General features: G+C 36.0%; 1 protein-coding gene across 4 annotated transcripts in view; it reads right to left on the bottom strand.

Moving 5' to 3' along the window:
- Nucleotides 1–16,159, bottom strand: part of GNAL (G protein subunit alpha L) — a 183,618-nt gene that overhangs the window by 97,413 nt on the left and 70,046 nt on the right. For all 4 annotated transcript variants that reach the window (XM_069004403.1, XM_069004405.1, XM_069004406.1 and 1 more), the window contains 3 exons: nucleotides 15,980–16,052; nucleotides 15,084–15,138; nucleotides 14,778–14,897 (listed from right to left, as the gene is read on the bottom strand). In XM_069004403.1, the coding sequence (XP_068860504.1) occupies nucleotides 14,778–14,897; nucleotides 15,084–15,138; nucleotides 15,980–16,052 (248 nt within the window). The remainder of the gene's footprint in view (nucleotides 1–14,777; nucleotides 14,898–15,083; nucleotides 15,139–15,979; nucleotides 16,053–16,159) is intronic.

Consider the following 16,159-nt stretch of genomic DNA (forward strand, 5'->3'; position numbering starts at 1 on the left):
CCAGAGAGAGTAAGCATTGACACATCTGAGCCAGTCCTTACCTATAGCAAACAAAGAGTGCTCAGAGCAAACTGTGCTCTCTTGCTAGCAGCAAATGCCTGGAATTCCCCCCAAGTCAAGCTGACTGTTAGTCAGGATTTTCTCCCTACTACATCCTGACATTCCACAGAACAACCCTCCATAAAGTGCTTAAATATTTTATTTTAAATTTCCCTCTTGGTGTCTGGAAGCATGAAAAACAATATGTTTTTACAAAAAAACCCCAAACCAAACCCACCTAATTATGCTACTTGCAAAGATGTTTTATTGTTTCTATTTTGGAAAGGGAAAAAGTAAAAGAAAATAAACCTTTGTTTTACTGCATACTTTTTATCTTGTATTTCCCCCAGGATTCCAAGTCATAAAGTTTAAGTATGTTCACATTTATCATGTAAGCATGGATCAGGAATGGTATTAGCATGACATGTGGCTGTACTTACAATAAGCTCACCGCTCCTAACAATTACAGAACCAAAAAAAAGATACGCCTTTCAATGTGACAATCCTTTGAGTCAACAACATTGCAAGATGCATGTCAGCATTTTTTCCCTTTAAACTCACTCCATTAGGAAAGTAGGAACTACTCCTAGTGGGAATATGAAATGGAAGTTGTGTCTTTTTTTCCTACAGATTTTGCTATCACAAGCAGGAGAACTAATGAAACCTGATATACTGTGATCTGTGTGTGTATTTCTTTAAACTTCTCACTAGCAAAATCAACAGCTTTGCATTAACTCTGCTCTCAAAGCCCTCCTCTGAAGACAAATGCAAAAGGCACATCTCCAAAAAGCCTGCAGACTACCAAGGATGGCACTTGCCACAGGACTCACAAGTTTACCTCCTTGTAAAGGCGATAGTTGGGAGCTGTCATCAACACTTAAGAGCTACTCACCTGCCATGCTCCACCTGGAGAACCTCCTCAGTGATGCCAGAGACTTGAAACAAACTTGTTTTATTCTCCAGATTCTATTTTCACTTCTACATGCTCCAGGGGCTACAGCTAACAGCCTCTGAACTGGATTTTTCACCCCACTGTTAGCCACCTGATGTCCTAGTCCTTGAATAGGTCAGAACCTTGTACAGAAGTAGGAAAAGTCTTATACTTAAATGCACATATGTATGCCAGTGCACACACAGATGAAAACAAAAACTCCTGCTTGCTGGTTTTAATTGAAAATATCTGAAGGCATGCTCTTTGCTCCTTTGAGCCTTTAGAGGTTATACTCCTGACTACATTACTTCCCTCAGCCATTTTTTTCTCCTTTTAGGGAGGAAAACTTTAGGCCCTGTCCAATTAGGAAATGTGCGTAACTCTCCACAAGAAGAAGCGAATTCGTGTGCATCTTGCCAGGAATTAGTTTTAAAACAATCAACATTTGGAAGCACAAGAAGAGTTTTGTGCATGCTATGTTATAGTCTGCTACACTGTCTGAAATAGCATCCTGGGAGAACATGCACTTTTAAGAAAAATTATCACTGTCTGTTTATACAACATGGCCATGACAAAATTAGTTAGATAAGTAATGAAGTCCTAGATTAATTCAAGACATGATTACAGAAGATCTAGTTTTGGAAAAGAAGTCCCAGGGGCTTTCAACCAACATGCCCACAGAAGCTCAGTCAACAGAAAGTGGCAAATGTGAAAGACCAACTGACATGACCTTGTGTCTTCCAAACTTTCCCAGATTTTCAGAAGTTTTTAACTTCTTGAGCATAAGGTGATTCATGTCACTGAAAATACAGACGTACGTGACTGAAACTGGGCAATCGTATCTCCATGTATTTGTGAGATTGCTCTCATTAAATTCACTGTTGCTGAATATCCCAAACACGTGGACTACCATACATCATGAAAGAGAGGAATTTTCTCCTCTCCCCAACTTCATTTCCTCCCTCTGAAAAGACAGGCACAAGAATATATAATTACAGCTTTTTAAATACTAAAAATTGTATTTGGCTCCCTTTCCCCTTCAGCTTGGAGTGCTCTCTTTCCAAGAGTAAACATATCCAGTTTACTTTGTCTCCTCTTACTCTTGACGCTCTCCTCTGGACTCCATTTGTGTACTTCTTTTTAAGTTCAAATCCCAAAATTAGACACAATACCCCAGCTGAGGACTCACCATTGCCAAAGAGAACGGCATAATTACTTCATGCTTTTTTGTACAACAGCCTTAATGCATCCCAGAATGAGTTAACTTATTGTTTGTGGTCCACTACTACAACAAAGAATTTTTCCTGCACTACAAGCAGTTTCTTTGCATCCTGTATCCTCTTCCATTCCCTTCCTTAGAGACTTTCTGTTTATTCCTGAGAGGCTACCAGAAGGGGATGACTGGTTGACTTGCTGGAGACAACCATGTTTGACAGACTTTAATGTACAGATTTAGTATTACCAAGATCCTATAGCAACTTGTTCTTAATTCTTCGTACCGCCAAAAAAACCTGAAAAGTGAAACAGAATCGACTATTTTCTTTGAAATGTGCTAGTCACGACTGATAGAGAAAATATGATGAACAGTGGTACAGGTTTAAAAATGAAAAAAGTGAACAAAAGAAGTATTTTAGCAGTAAAAAGAGGCCTTCTCTAGTAGCCACTCCTCACTATTTTTGCTTCTTTAATCACAATCTACAATGCTTTTTCCCACAAACCACAAGTGCTGAATCATGTAAGACCTAAATTGACATAAAAATAACAAATTCTGCTACTTGCAGCGTTTCCCCAAGGGAGATCAAAAAGTTTAGATCATTTTCTCTTAGTGACACACAGCATTAGGAACTGCGAAGAAAAAAAAGGGGCATTTTGTATTTTTAAACATTTTATTTCTCTAATAAGAAGGGTTCCAAACAATGGTGTTCTTTTCTGCTACATCAGGCAAACTATAATGAACGATTAAGGAACTATGAGCAGATTTGAAAGCACAAATGTCCTTTGTGGTACTGTAAACATTGCCTCTCCAAAAGCAGGCTGAAGAGCAATTTATTTTCTATTTTAAGAACAAAAATAAAGTGTGTTCTCCGTCTGTACGGAAGAAAATATTAGTCATGGTAGATAATTTTAAAAATGCGTCTTCATAAGTCATACAAGGCAGTATAGCAAATGAGAAGACATGTCACTACACATGAAAGAATAAAAAATTGAATGAAATGGATTTTTTGAACAGACTAGTCAACATGTACGACAGACCTGAAAATACCCGAGGTGAGGATAATTATCACTAATAGTACCCTTTGGGCTCTGCTAATGTTGGTACAGAGGCCTTCACACATATTCCTCTTACCTGCAACTGTGCTCAGGTTCTCATGGAATTATAAAATAATCTACTGTAATTATACAAAGATATCAACTCAAGTGACACAAACTCCCCAAACCCTACCAACAGCAAAAGAACAACAAAAAACCCCACCCCACAATAAAAAAGACTAGATAATGAAAAAGAAAACACCTTCAACGCTGTTTGTAGTTTGGGTTTCTCATTGCAAACAGGGTCTAGTAAAACTAGAAGGGCAACAAGAATGAGCAAAGACAGGGAACAAGCCCTGTGAGAACCAATCAAGGAGACTCTTTAAATGGAAAGACAAATATTTGAGGGTATGTGATATGCAGTGAGAGGGGCAATGAAGAAAAGACAAAATATTTCTAATAGAGAAACTAGGGAAGACTAGTGGGCAGCAGGCTTGGAGGAAAAAACCCAACAAAACAAACAAAAACGTCCAAATCAATCAAGTGGCACTTCCTCATACAACACATACTTAAACTGCAGAACTCACTGCCGTAACTAAAAGCCCACACAGGCTGGGAGGGCAAAAAAAAAAAAAAAAAAGAATTCCTAGAAGAAAAATCTACCAAAATTATTAAATACAGAAATACCACTGCCAGTCAAAAAAACCCTCAGCCGTAAATCCGTAGAGATTAGGACAACCAATGTGGGAAACATTACTGTATGTGTCCCCTCCTTAAACCCTTTTTCCTGTTTCACTATCAGTCACGGCCAGAGATGAGATCTGGTGGTAAATGAACCTGTGATCTGAGCTGGTACAGCGTTCTTAAGGTTTTATTGAGCTGTGCAAATCAATTTAAGGTAAATTATCTAAGACACTGTGCAAAAAACCTTTCCTTCTGCACAGAAAGTTATGCTGCTGCAGCCTACTGTTCAGCAAGCCTTTTAAAGACATTATTATTAAAAAAACCCCACAATATGAAAATGAATCACAGTGATTGAAAAGACCTACTGTTCACAGCTTAATAGCATCCAGAGAACTGTCACTTATCTGAAAAAGATTTTGCTTATTTCAAGTTCTGTGCCAATCTCTAACCTACACAACTTTACCCACCCCCAAGAAAATCCATAAAAGTGCTCAACGACCTCCCAAATATAAAATTAACAGGGAAAAATGATTTGCTTGTTTTGTTTTTCAATTGAAAGTATTTATGATTTTTATATTAATATCACTGCATAACCGGAAGCTCAGTTGCATGAATGCTGTGCTGGCAGTACTAGCTGTGCATTTAGGTCCATATATATCCAAATGTTTAAGCCCTTGCAAGATTAGACTCTCAGGAATATAGCTTCTTAGGATGACTTCAGTATTTATGGAATATAATAGTTCTTGCCAGCCCTTCATTCATCAGTGAGAAGAATCAAAACCTGCTCTGTAGAACTGAAGGCCAAGGACGAAATTTAATCCCTTATTTCTTCAAAATCCAGTGAAGATCCTCTGCGGTTTGAATGGCTGGCTCTCAGAAATGTCAACAGCCATCTTCCTCTACTGACATGATTTTTAGTCCCCAAAATTACTTTTAAATTATGATTTCTCACTTACACATTCCCTGACTAATTACTCTTTTGGTCCATGATAGACCCACACTCTCCTGTTGGTTAGCATGTTAAGTTTGCTGATGTTAAAGTCTTGGGAGAAATTCAGCAGATAACAACAGTGATTAGAAATGCTTATTCTAGGGGTGGGTAAAGAAAAGCTCTACTGTTTAACTGAAAGTATGCTATCCCTAAGTAAGTGAGTCTTCTTGTCCCAAAAGGAAGAGGCAGCACTGATATCCTGAGATGGAAAGAGATGCTAAAGTTAGGGGACACCTGCCTGCCGGAAAGAATATTCTCATTCAGATTTTAAAAGCTACAAATCCTACCATGAAGCCTCACTGCTGTGATAACTGCTGAAAATCTAGTAACTAATGACACCGTTTCGGTAGCAAGTGGTGACACCTGACCTCTTCCTCTAGTGACTGTATATTTGTTGCACAGCTTTTTCATTCACATTTCTCCTCCACCTTTTTTTGTTTGTTTCTTTTTTGTCTGGAGTTGGTAACTCCTTAAGGCACACAGCCTGCACCAAAGGCACTCTGGAGCTGGCTGACAACCAGGTCCTGTGGCTGTTTGTGGTCAGCTGTAGGTTTGCAGGCAAGGGGCAGTTCATTGTCTGCACAGAGGGCAGCGAGGACACACTTTCCCCTATTTTAGTTAACTACTCTTTGCCTTTTCTTGTTTTCCTACCTGACAGTTCTTAAATTTGGTATTATTTAGTTCCTATGAAAGAAAGTCTGTGGGTGTATGTTAAGAAAAGAATGATCTGCACAGCTCTGTCACTTAACATCCTATGGAAGTGAGGGTGGACGTGATCAAAAAGCATTCACCAAATTAACAGAGATAAGAGGGCTTGCATATCTTTAGCCTATTTTATCTTGCTAAACAATTTCAGTTCAAAACAGTGGGATAATTATTTGCATTAAAATATGTTTAAGTCCTACTGACAGCACCCAGAAAACTCAAATGTAATGAATTGACAGAAGTGTCAGAAAATGTTTACTTTTAGAAGATTTAAAAGGCAAAGTTCATCTCTAAAGTCAACATAACAGAAAAAATTCCAATTATTTTTCTTGCCTAAGGATAAATATCCTTTCAAAACATCCAGCATAGGTTTTTAAAACAAATACTAGTAGATTAATTACAAGAGTACACTTTACACCAACCAAAATTAATCTACTGATTTAAAGCAAGAAACCCTAATCTGCATGCTTCATGTGATAGCTGGCATGCTTACAACCACAGGTAGCTCTGTTCCAAGAAATTATTACAAGTTTCCAAAGTGAAAGGCAATATGAACTTGAAACTGTGTTGTACAAATTACATTCTCCTCCTGACTCCTTTTAAAAGAAGGCCCTGCAACTTGAATTGAATCTCTTTTAACTACAGAAAAACAAATTATGTCACATGGGTGACGGAACAAAACCATAAAGGTTTTATGGAAACTTTTAGCAGTTAACTGCAAATGTGCATTGTTCTTGCCTTTTATCTGCTTCCTAGGAGTCCTATTTATATTTATTATAAAGAGCTTCTTAAATCCTCAGGGGGAAAAAGTTGTTCATAATACTTTTTGGTTTTCAGCCTATTTACCTCAGTGTATGCAAGGTATACATAGTCTTCTGTTCACACTGTTTAGCTTGTTCTCTGTTCCTCAGCTCAGGTTGCTACCTTCTGCAAGCAAAGAAAATATCCTGTCTGTGTATGCAGTCTTTGTTGACATTAAGAGGTAATCTGCTGTTGACAATAAGTACAAGCCATGGATGAAGCTACGGAGGTGATGAAAAAAACAAGCAAAGGTCTAAGCTGGCAATGCTCAACACTGTTGCAGTAAGAGAAGCTGTGATCTCATCAGGTGCTGAAGAAAAGAGAATGCAGTTCTTCGCTGCTGTGCACATGAACACTCACTTCTTTGGAACTCTAAACAATGACACCAACATTATTTGAGTAGGTGATAGTCTCTGTTCCATAGGACTCCACTGGCTTCAGTGACAAGATGCGTACATGTGATGATTTATCCATTATCTGTACGCTTTTATCATGGTCACTGAAGTAAAAAACAAAGATTCTTCCTGACTAGTAGATACACTACTTTTCCAGAGCACTCAAAAATGGCAGAAGCAGCAAATCAACCTGTGATCTTCATCTTAAGAGATTAAAAGAATTAATTGATAATAAAGACAATTCTGAAACATACTCTGCTATGTGTACCTTTTCGTTGGTTGTGATGGAAAATCTGTTTTAAATGTAGTTTATAAACAATGGCAATTCATTAAAATTTCAATACCCTTCTTCTGAAAACTGCCACTTGTGAAAGTCTGAAATGTCATCATCCTTGGCCTAAACAAGACAGTGTGTCTTCATTAAGAGTGTGGTTACTTTTTGCACTTATTTACGTTTACTTCCATTACAATTCAGTTTGATTTACACATAAGGGGAAAAAACAAGGGAATTTCTTGCAATCTTTTGATGCTCATGCCAAATCTTAATATATAAACTACTTGGTAATTAAATCTTTTACAGAGATTTCAGTACAACTCAATGGTAGTGGTAAAAACTGCAAGAATTTATTTGGTTTCTTGCCTGAAGAAAGACTGGGAATCAGTATCAGTTTGTAATTCTGGCCAGGCTACTATACCTCTGTCAAGCACAACCCTAGGGATCAGTGCTACTCCACTGGCTGTCTTTCCAAACCTTACCTCCTTACAGGACTGCTGCCACCTCCTCATCACAGGATCGCTCTCAGAAGATACCCTGGCAGCAGCCACAGTTGTGAAGGAATTCAAAACAGCAGACCCCCAAAACAGCCACACTTTAAATAGATCTGTGTCCTTCACAGACCTGTGCCCACGACAAAGACAATGATAGTCCAGGCTTTAACCTACTGATTCTGCCTTTCTAAAATTCAAAATTAGGGTGCACACTGAAAAATACCTGAAGAACAAAAATATTCTAATGCTCAGAAATGATCCTCTCATACATTTTTGGTTCTCTGAGGAGAATCAGTCACTCCTACTTAAAATGATAATTCAAGTTATTAGTCTTCCTGTTGCCATCAAATATAATACCCAAATTTAGACGTAAAAATATTTTCATCCTAGTAAAATGCAATATAAGTATATGAATTTCTTATCTCAAATTGTATCCAAAAAAGGCAGAATGTGACATTTATTATTAATAATTTGCAGTAGTTGACTTGATGCTGGACTGACTGTTAAAAAACCTCTAATTAATTTGTATTAATAGGTACAAAACTTGGAAGTAATACCAGAAAATGTCAACAGGTTTGGAGACGATGGAAACGACTTGTTTTACTTAGCAGCAATAATAATAATAAATTATAGTATCTTTCTAGTTTCACAATGAAAGTCTCTGTGTTGCGTGATGATAATAAAAAAGGCAGGCTGGATAAAGTGTGAATACCACCTCACTATCTGGGAAATCAGACTCACAACATAAGATAGCAAGCATTTAATTTGGTGTTACTGTGATGATGTAATATTAAATGTAACATTGAACTTGATTCACAGGCAGCATTGTTCACAAGACTTTCTCAAATAACTGCCTTTTCAGAATGAAATTATTTTACACTGTAAGCTGTGAAAAAAATACACTCTAAAAAATGCAAAGTACTTGTGAAAAAGGTGAACCTTTTCCAGATATTTCAAAGTTGAATGTGTTCTTAAAAATATTGAGATAGGAAGGGCTAGAAACAAATTCAAAATTTAATATCTGCTTCTTTTAATTTTTTTTCTGAATACAACTTCTATTTATTAACTGCGGATCATTTGTGACCATGTACAGGATTTCCTATAGTTCCCAATCCCAGTATTTCTACTGTTAATTGTTGGGGGCCTAAGTAGATCCCTGAGCTCCTTCCCTGGGATACAAATTTAATTCTTTACTTATCATTGGTATCAGCTCTTGTAGGTCAGTGAGTTTGGAACAAGGGGAGGAAGAAATATGTTACACTTTTATTACAGAATAATGTTCTACTATAGCAAAAACCTTACTTTATTTCATGCTTGAACATCAGGAGCTCTTTTGTCTAAAGCAAGCACCATCCCAAACACAAACTGTGTATTTTAAGCAAGAAATCCTGATCTTTACAGAAGAGCTGTACTTTATACACAAACCACTCCAATTTTAAGCACCAGTTGCTTTCAGTAAAGTCAGAGTATTTATTAAGGAATTAAAATAAAGGAATTAAAGAAAAACATTGTATGAATTAGTAATTTTTCAGTTCTAGTATACATTATAAATTTGAGAGGCTTAGATGTTTTGGGGTTTGTTGGTTTTTTTTTTTCCTTCTTTTCTCCCCAAATTGTGTTTGTAGTATGATCCCAGTTTCAGTCTTGTGTTTTTGAAATTACACAGTTAAAATAATGACTGATTATTTCTGAAAGCACTACAGGATTGACTGATCCATCGAAAGCAAACTTACCGCTTACAGAGAATAAGAACAAAATAACAAGTAACACTGAAGTATTTTTTTGATCTCATGTATGAAATGCTTGTAACTTTAACACTGGCTAATCAGAACATTCAGGACTCAGTTTGCTGATTTAATGAAAAGGAGACACACTTAGGCTACATCTGCATGCAGACAGGTATTTCATACGGAAGTAAAGGTATTGCTGGGCTTTAGCAGAATCTGCTCTTCACATGAAAAGAGCTCAGATTCAGTATCTGCTGTTAACTGATAGTGTACAGCATGAAAACAACTGCTACTGCAACAAAGACATTTCATGATTGCTTCTTCTCCCTAATATCCACTACTTTCCAGTGTCAGTTCTGACAATTTTAACCTTTGTACGAAGACTAAGGAGCTGCCAACAGCTGTAACAGCATACATGTTTTCAGCTGTCCTTCCCTGACAGCCTTCTTCATTAGTTCTTCAGGTGTTATCAATTAAAAGGGCAGTAATAATGTTGTCAAACCTACACAACTTTACCATTGCCTGGCCTTTCAGATAGTTTCTGTGTTTGTTTAAATAGGAAAATACGCATTTATGTAAATGTGAAAAACTACCAATGTGCATCTTATATCACAAAACACCACAAATGACTTAATTTTTAAAAGCCTGATTGATTTAAAAAAGTTAATATTGACCTTAGTAATGTTAAGTATCGGCATCACAAGTAGATATAAAAACTTGTGTTCATTCTCCCCAAAATGGTAAACAAAGCCCTAAGGTAAAAATTTAGATCGACAGAAAAATCAAGGGAAGCTATTTGAGTGGCAATATTCACTGCATTCTCTCCTTAATTTATGTTATTTTAATATAAAAGACTGTATATTTTCACACTCCCCAAAATGATGGAAATATTGTGAGTTATCTGAAAATCAAAAAATGTAAGATGATGCTATTTTGTAACTCCTTTGGGCAGTACATATTAAAGGAAAACTTAAACAAATTGGGGTCAAATAAAGTCACAGCATTAACTGTGCAACCCAAGCGAGTTTAACCATATATAAACCATACTTATCAAATGGTTTTTTTAATCCAGGATAAAGATTTTCTACGGGCCAACACTACACTTCACCTAAGCAAGCTTTTCAGTTGCTTCAAACATTGAGATGCACACTGTGAAAAGCAGCCACCTCCAGGCATCAACACAAGTTTGAATACCAGGTATCAAAAAAACTTGAAATGCTTAACAAAAGTCTATGTAACTTCAAATTCCAAGCAAAAATATTTACCTTTCTTTATTGTGTCTTTAGATTATGAATACAAAGTCCTGATTTTTAAGAAGAAAACCTGAAGGAAAATTAAAGTCATCAGATAGAATTGGAATATCTGAAAATGTAAAGCAAACCACAGACCTGATTAATCTAAAGTACTTTCCCAGTCAATGCCCACATTAATGTTTTACTCTTACGAGCTAAATTAAAGAGCTTGCCTGACTAATAAAATAGCTGTAAAAATTGTATTTAAAACTTACATACTAAAACCAGCACAAGGGACTGCATCCACACAATTCACTACTTACGAAGTTTCCAAAAAATACTTTGCCTCCCTAAAACATTCTTTGCAAAGGAAGATGAATTTTTTGAAAACTCTCCTCACTCCCTAAAACCTGTGAAGTGTTTACATGTTCTCTGCTAAGCAGATGATTCACGTTCACCGGTAGCTGGTTTGTATGGTCAAACACTTGACTACACAGCCCAGGGGTAGGTGACCATTACCTGCTATAAACCCACATATAACTGATCAGATGAGCTTCATCCAAGACATATTTTATGCAAAGCAACTTAATTTGGCTACATTTTTGGCGAAGACAGAGGGTAAAGGGATTATGCACCAAGCAGCTTTGTAGTTCCCATAAAATTCAAAAACTTTAATAAAGACAACTGAACTTGAGTAAACACACACTTACATAATACACCACAGCTACCAGCATAATATGTCCTTAATAGGTTCACCCTGATTCACAAAGGACAAAAGAAATCCCCATCAATAAAGGATTAAAATTGCAGCAGGTCAATTCCTGTTAACTTTAGCAAATATCAATCAACACTTTGCCAAAAAGAATAAAAAAATCCTTTTTGATAGGCATGCATGCTACAATTCCAGTGTTAAAGCACTTCTGCTGATTCCACCTTTGAGCAAAGATAATGCCTAATCTAGTCAGACAAAAATTTATGTTGATTCCTGTCATGTCTTCAAGGAAGACAATACAGTGGACACTTGAGTTATTTCTATTTATTAATTTTGTAAAAACTCTAGCTCCAATTCTTATGATTTATAGAATTAGACCGCATCAGTCAGCCAAGAAATACTTTGTAGAAATTTTGCAGTCTTTTATAAAAGTAATGAAAGACTACATAAAAATTATAAAAGAAATCCAGAAAGCTTTCATATTTTTTTTCATATCAACTAAATGAATCATCAAGGTAGCAAAACCTAACCAGATTAAATTATGACTTTTTAAAGTAAGTAAAACTGCTGTGAGGGGCACTCCACAGACTCTTAACGTAATGTTAAAAGGCTGTAAAGAGAAAACCATTTGTTTTAAAATCTGTATCACTACTAAATAAAATGTTCTGCTTACATTTCATATAGAGGTATGTAATTTAAAAAAACAGAGACTCAAAACCTCTTAGAGTCTAAATTTGAAGTCCCCGTCTTTACTCAAGTTCTTGGAATGTCAGTCATAAATTGCAATTAAGAGTATGATTTCACCCACAGGAAATCAGTATTTTCATATCCACTTATTTTAAGGATAATTTTCACAATTAGATGTGTATTAGTTAATTTGTATGCAGCTTAAGAATATCTGTCCAAGCCCACCCAACATGTCACAAATATATTTAAATTAGCGCCTGAGGAGCGTTGGTCATAATGTGCCATCAGTGAAATTTCTGCATTTCATCAGCAATCTCTCTTTAAAGACTCATAGTAAGGTGTAGTCATTTTCCCACATTTGGCATGCAATGTATCTGAAATCCATCTTCAACTAACACACATTGATTTTTATGACAAAGATTACATGGCTAATGTCATCCAAAAAAATGACACATCTGTAATCCAAATTGCAACACTAAGGGTCTTTAACAGCTCATTACCATTCACACTGTTACAAACCCTAAAGCTGCTTCTTCCCTCATTCAAAGAGGGGTGACATTTGCCACTTTATAGAATGTGCCAAAATTTGCCCCAGAGTTGCCTAAGTCAGCACTTTTTCCTTTGCAACTATTTTGAATTAAGGATGATTAGGCCTAAAACCTTGAATGTCTGCTGCTAAATACTGTATTGGTTTGGGCTCAGAAGGCCTTATTCCATACATCAGCTATTAATTACAGAATCAGTAATGTTTAGCAGAGCATGCCTGACTGATTACTATCCAAGTATTTATTTTTATATCTGTCCTTATCCAAAAATACTAAATGGGTCAAAAGTTATTTCAGCTGGAAACCTAATTTTACTTTATCATTGACTTAAAATGGAGTAAAATCAAGCCCTGAAGCACGATAGCATATTTTTTTCAATCTGCCTTGCTCAAAAATCCTCTTGGAGATAAATAACATTCTAAATCAAGAAAAATTTAAAAGCCCCAAAAAATCTAGGCATACTTTGCATTTTACAAATATTAAACCTGTGAATTGAGCTGAGAGGAAAACAGAAGGGAAAATGTGAAAGTGACACAGAAATGTATTTATTTCTAAACCAGAACTACATTTCTCTTCTTCTTTTAAACTTATAACAACTTTTAATTTGCTTTAAAATTAGGACTAGTCATTGCCATTATTTCAAATAACGTGATGGTATTTTCAGGAAACCTACTTAATTAAAAAAACACGCATTAATATTTTTATTTTAAACCAAAATGGACTTTGAATTGAGATTTCAAATGAATTATTAATTGCTTCAAAGTCCACTGGGTCCTATTCCTCTCCCCTCCAAGAAGGCTACATTTTCTTCTATATAAAATACCAAACCATGAGTCAAATTTGACTAGATATAGTCAGCTTCTGGGAAAAAAAAAAGAAAATTTGAAAGCAATAAAAATAAAAAATATCTCCAGCTCCATGGAAAATCCAGTTTAGCCTTCTTTTATCCCAGAAACTCAAAAGAACAGATGTACTATAGAGAACTGCAAAGTATATGTATCACCATTTTTTTTTTACTCAAACATCTAAGGGTCAAAATTCAAGCAAAAAAAAAAAAATCCACATAAAATGAGCAACAAATGCCTCCAAACTGTAATACCTGCATAATACTTCATGTCAAGCTCACATTCCATTTCTAAAAAGAGTTTCTCATCTTCACTAACTTACATCCACCAACTGAACAATTATGCAATATGTGGGTGTACCTTGCAGTCGGGTTTTTTTAACATCTGCATTCTATGTTAAATTCTAACTGTACAAGATGTCTGATAATTTTTCTTTATCTTGAACCTTCAAAGTGGTAGGTTTACCAGAGGCAAAACCACACATCAGAGAATATGAGTCATATAATAAAGAAACAACTCTTCCCCTTCTCCTCCTCGCACCCTGAAGCTATAACAACCTAAAGACACTCTATTGTAAATGGCTTCTTTGGCAGCATTGATAGCATGTACAACTCATGCACAAGAATCATTTAGCCAACAAATGAAGATATTTTTAAGTCCCTACTGTATCCATAACAAATTGCTTTCAGTACCATTTTAAGGCAAATTAAAAACTGTGCTACTGCAAAAATAAAATCCAGAATGCCTCTGCGCTTGCTTTCATGTCATGCATAAAATATGAAACATTCTATGCATGTACCTATAAATAATAACATAAAAAGATAAAAATAATGTAACATGCCAATGCAAGTTAATCTGAAAAGTATCTCTCATTTGTCTACAAAAGATTAGCCTCCACGCAGAAATCCTGCATTTATTCCATATCAAATTAAGGCAACATTTACATACAAGCAAACCACTGCTCATGCCAACCACAATACATGAGGAAGCAAAGCACCTTACTTGACCACTGCTTATGCAGGTTTCCACTCTGAAGTGCAGTAAGTGTGGGAAACAACACAGAGGCCACTCTAGTCTTTTACTTCCTTTTATATCCTTTTCTGCAGGTAGACAGTAACTCCTCAGACTAACATCCTGCATCTAATTCCACGTAGGAAATCAGCTTTCAACAAAGTCTTATTTGATGTGTCAATATGTAAGATTGCATCAGAAAATTTGAAGAGAACTAAATGCAGAAACAGCATTTACAAACAGCAGCAAATAAAACCATAACAACAAAACCTTGCACCACCAAAACAGGTGCAACCACCACAAGCTTGTAAGAAAGTTAACCAGAGGCGATGGTGGCATAAGATCTTTCCATGACCATCTTCCAAAAAGTAAAAATCCACAATGTTTCAGTAAATTAAAGTGAAGCAACATGTTCCCCCTTGAAGCAAAATAAATCAGTGGTTTCTATTCTTACCTGTGTATAGTCAAAGTCAGAAAGAGGAGCTATACTCTTGATGTAGTCCATTCGAAATTGGTTTTCTGGGTTGGCCAATGGAACTGGGGGTATTAAAGTGCTCATAGCTGAAACTATAGTCTAGAATTGGATAAAAAAAAAAAACAACAAACACATTAATCTGGATAAATTTAGGATATAGGATCAATAGAAGATAATCCAATCTGATCAGCAAAATGGGATTTCTCTCATCACAATCTTGGAGAGCATAATCCTTATAATTTCCAGTACAACCAAGCATTTAAACAGTATAAAGTGTGTTCTTACCACAATCGCATCTTTAACATTTTTCCGAATATCCAGTATTTTCTGTTTCTTTTCTCTGCATTAAAACAGAAATATTAACACTTTGATTTTTTTCTTCCAAAGCACTTCAGTCACTTGCATTTAATTTTTTTTCACTGATCGCTTGTTTATCTGCTCTTCAATCATTAAAACATACTAACAGAAAAAAAAAAGTCAAGACAAATACATTTTCCCCTTATCAATTTTCTTGCATAGTATGAAGAGCAATGCACATTCATCCCTAATAAATTTTTTTAAATCAGACAATCATAGCCACATCTGCAAAGCCTCCCCTGATGGAACTGGAAGTCATTCTTTAATTTCTACAGCATGCTGTAAACATGCTCTAAATTAACAACATGTAGTTGAAGGCCAACAAATATCTAAAATGAATGCTATGGATTAATAATGATTTCTGGCAAAGAGTTTTCAGAGAGAAAATTATGTAGCCTCACAAAACAGGATGATTTCTAACAAATAGGCAAGATTAATTTCAGTTTTATGTTAACCCCAGCACCAGAAAAACAGCACTGAGTGTCATCCTGATTATGACTTGACATATATTTTTATATTACAGACAGATGCAATATTTGGTTATTTGCTTCTATGTAAAAAGTAGTCGCCATGTTGTTGCTACACAGGGGCCTGTCAAGCGCTGCAGTAGCAACAGTGTAAAATACAGTAAAGGGGCCAGAAGGAGAAAATGCAAACATACAATGGCAGCAATTTCCTTATTTTCACTCCCCTCCCTCCCCCAAAACACAGTGTCAAGCCACCAAAACACAGAGGATGAGAGGAGAAATTTCCTAGCGTACTGTGTGTTAACCTGTTTCCAACATTTAAGGAAAAATAAGCCACAAAGTGTCAATAATTCTTACTCTGAATTAAATCCATTGACATGTAGGATTCGCATTTGTTTCACAATAGTGCTTTTTCCTGACTCACCAGCCCCTAAAAGAGAAAGAAGGAAAGGGAGAACATTGTGATACACGGTTCAGCCTGGGGGGGGGATCGGAGCGGTTTTTTTTTGTTTTTGGACGCGACAGCATCTCCCACCT

Source organism: Aphelocoma coerulescens, chromosome 2 (genome assembly GCF_041296385.1).
Source record: "Aphelocoma coerulescens isolate FSJ_1873_10779 chromosome 2, UR_Acoe_1.0, whole genome shotgun sequence".
Classification (NCBI taxonomy): Eukaryota; Metazoa; Chordata; class Aves; order Passeriformes; family Corvidae; genus Aphelocoma; species Aphelocoma coerulescens.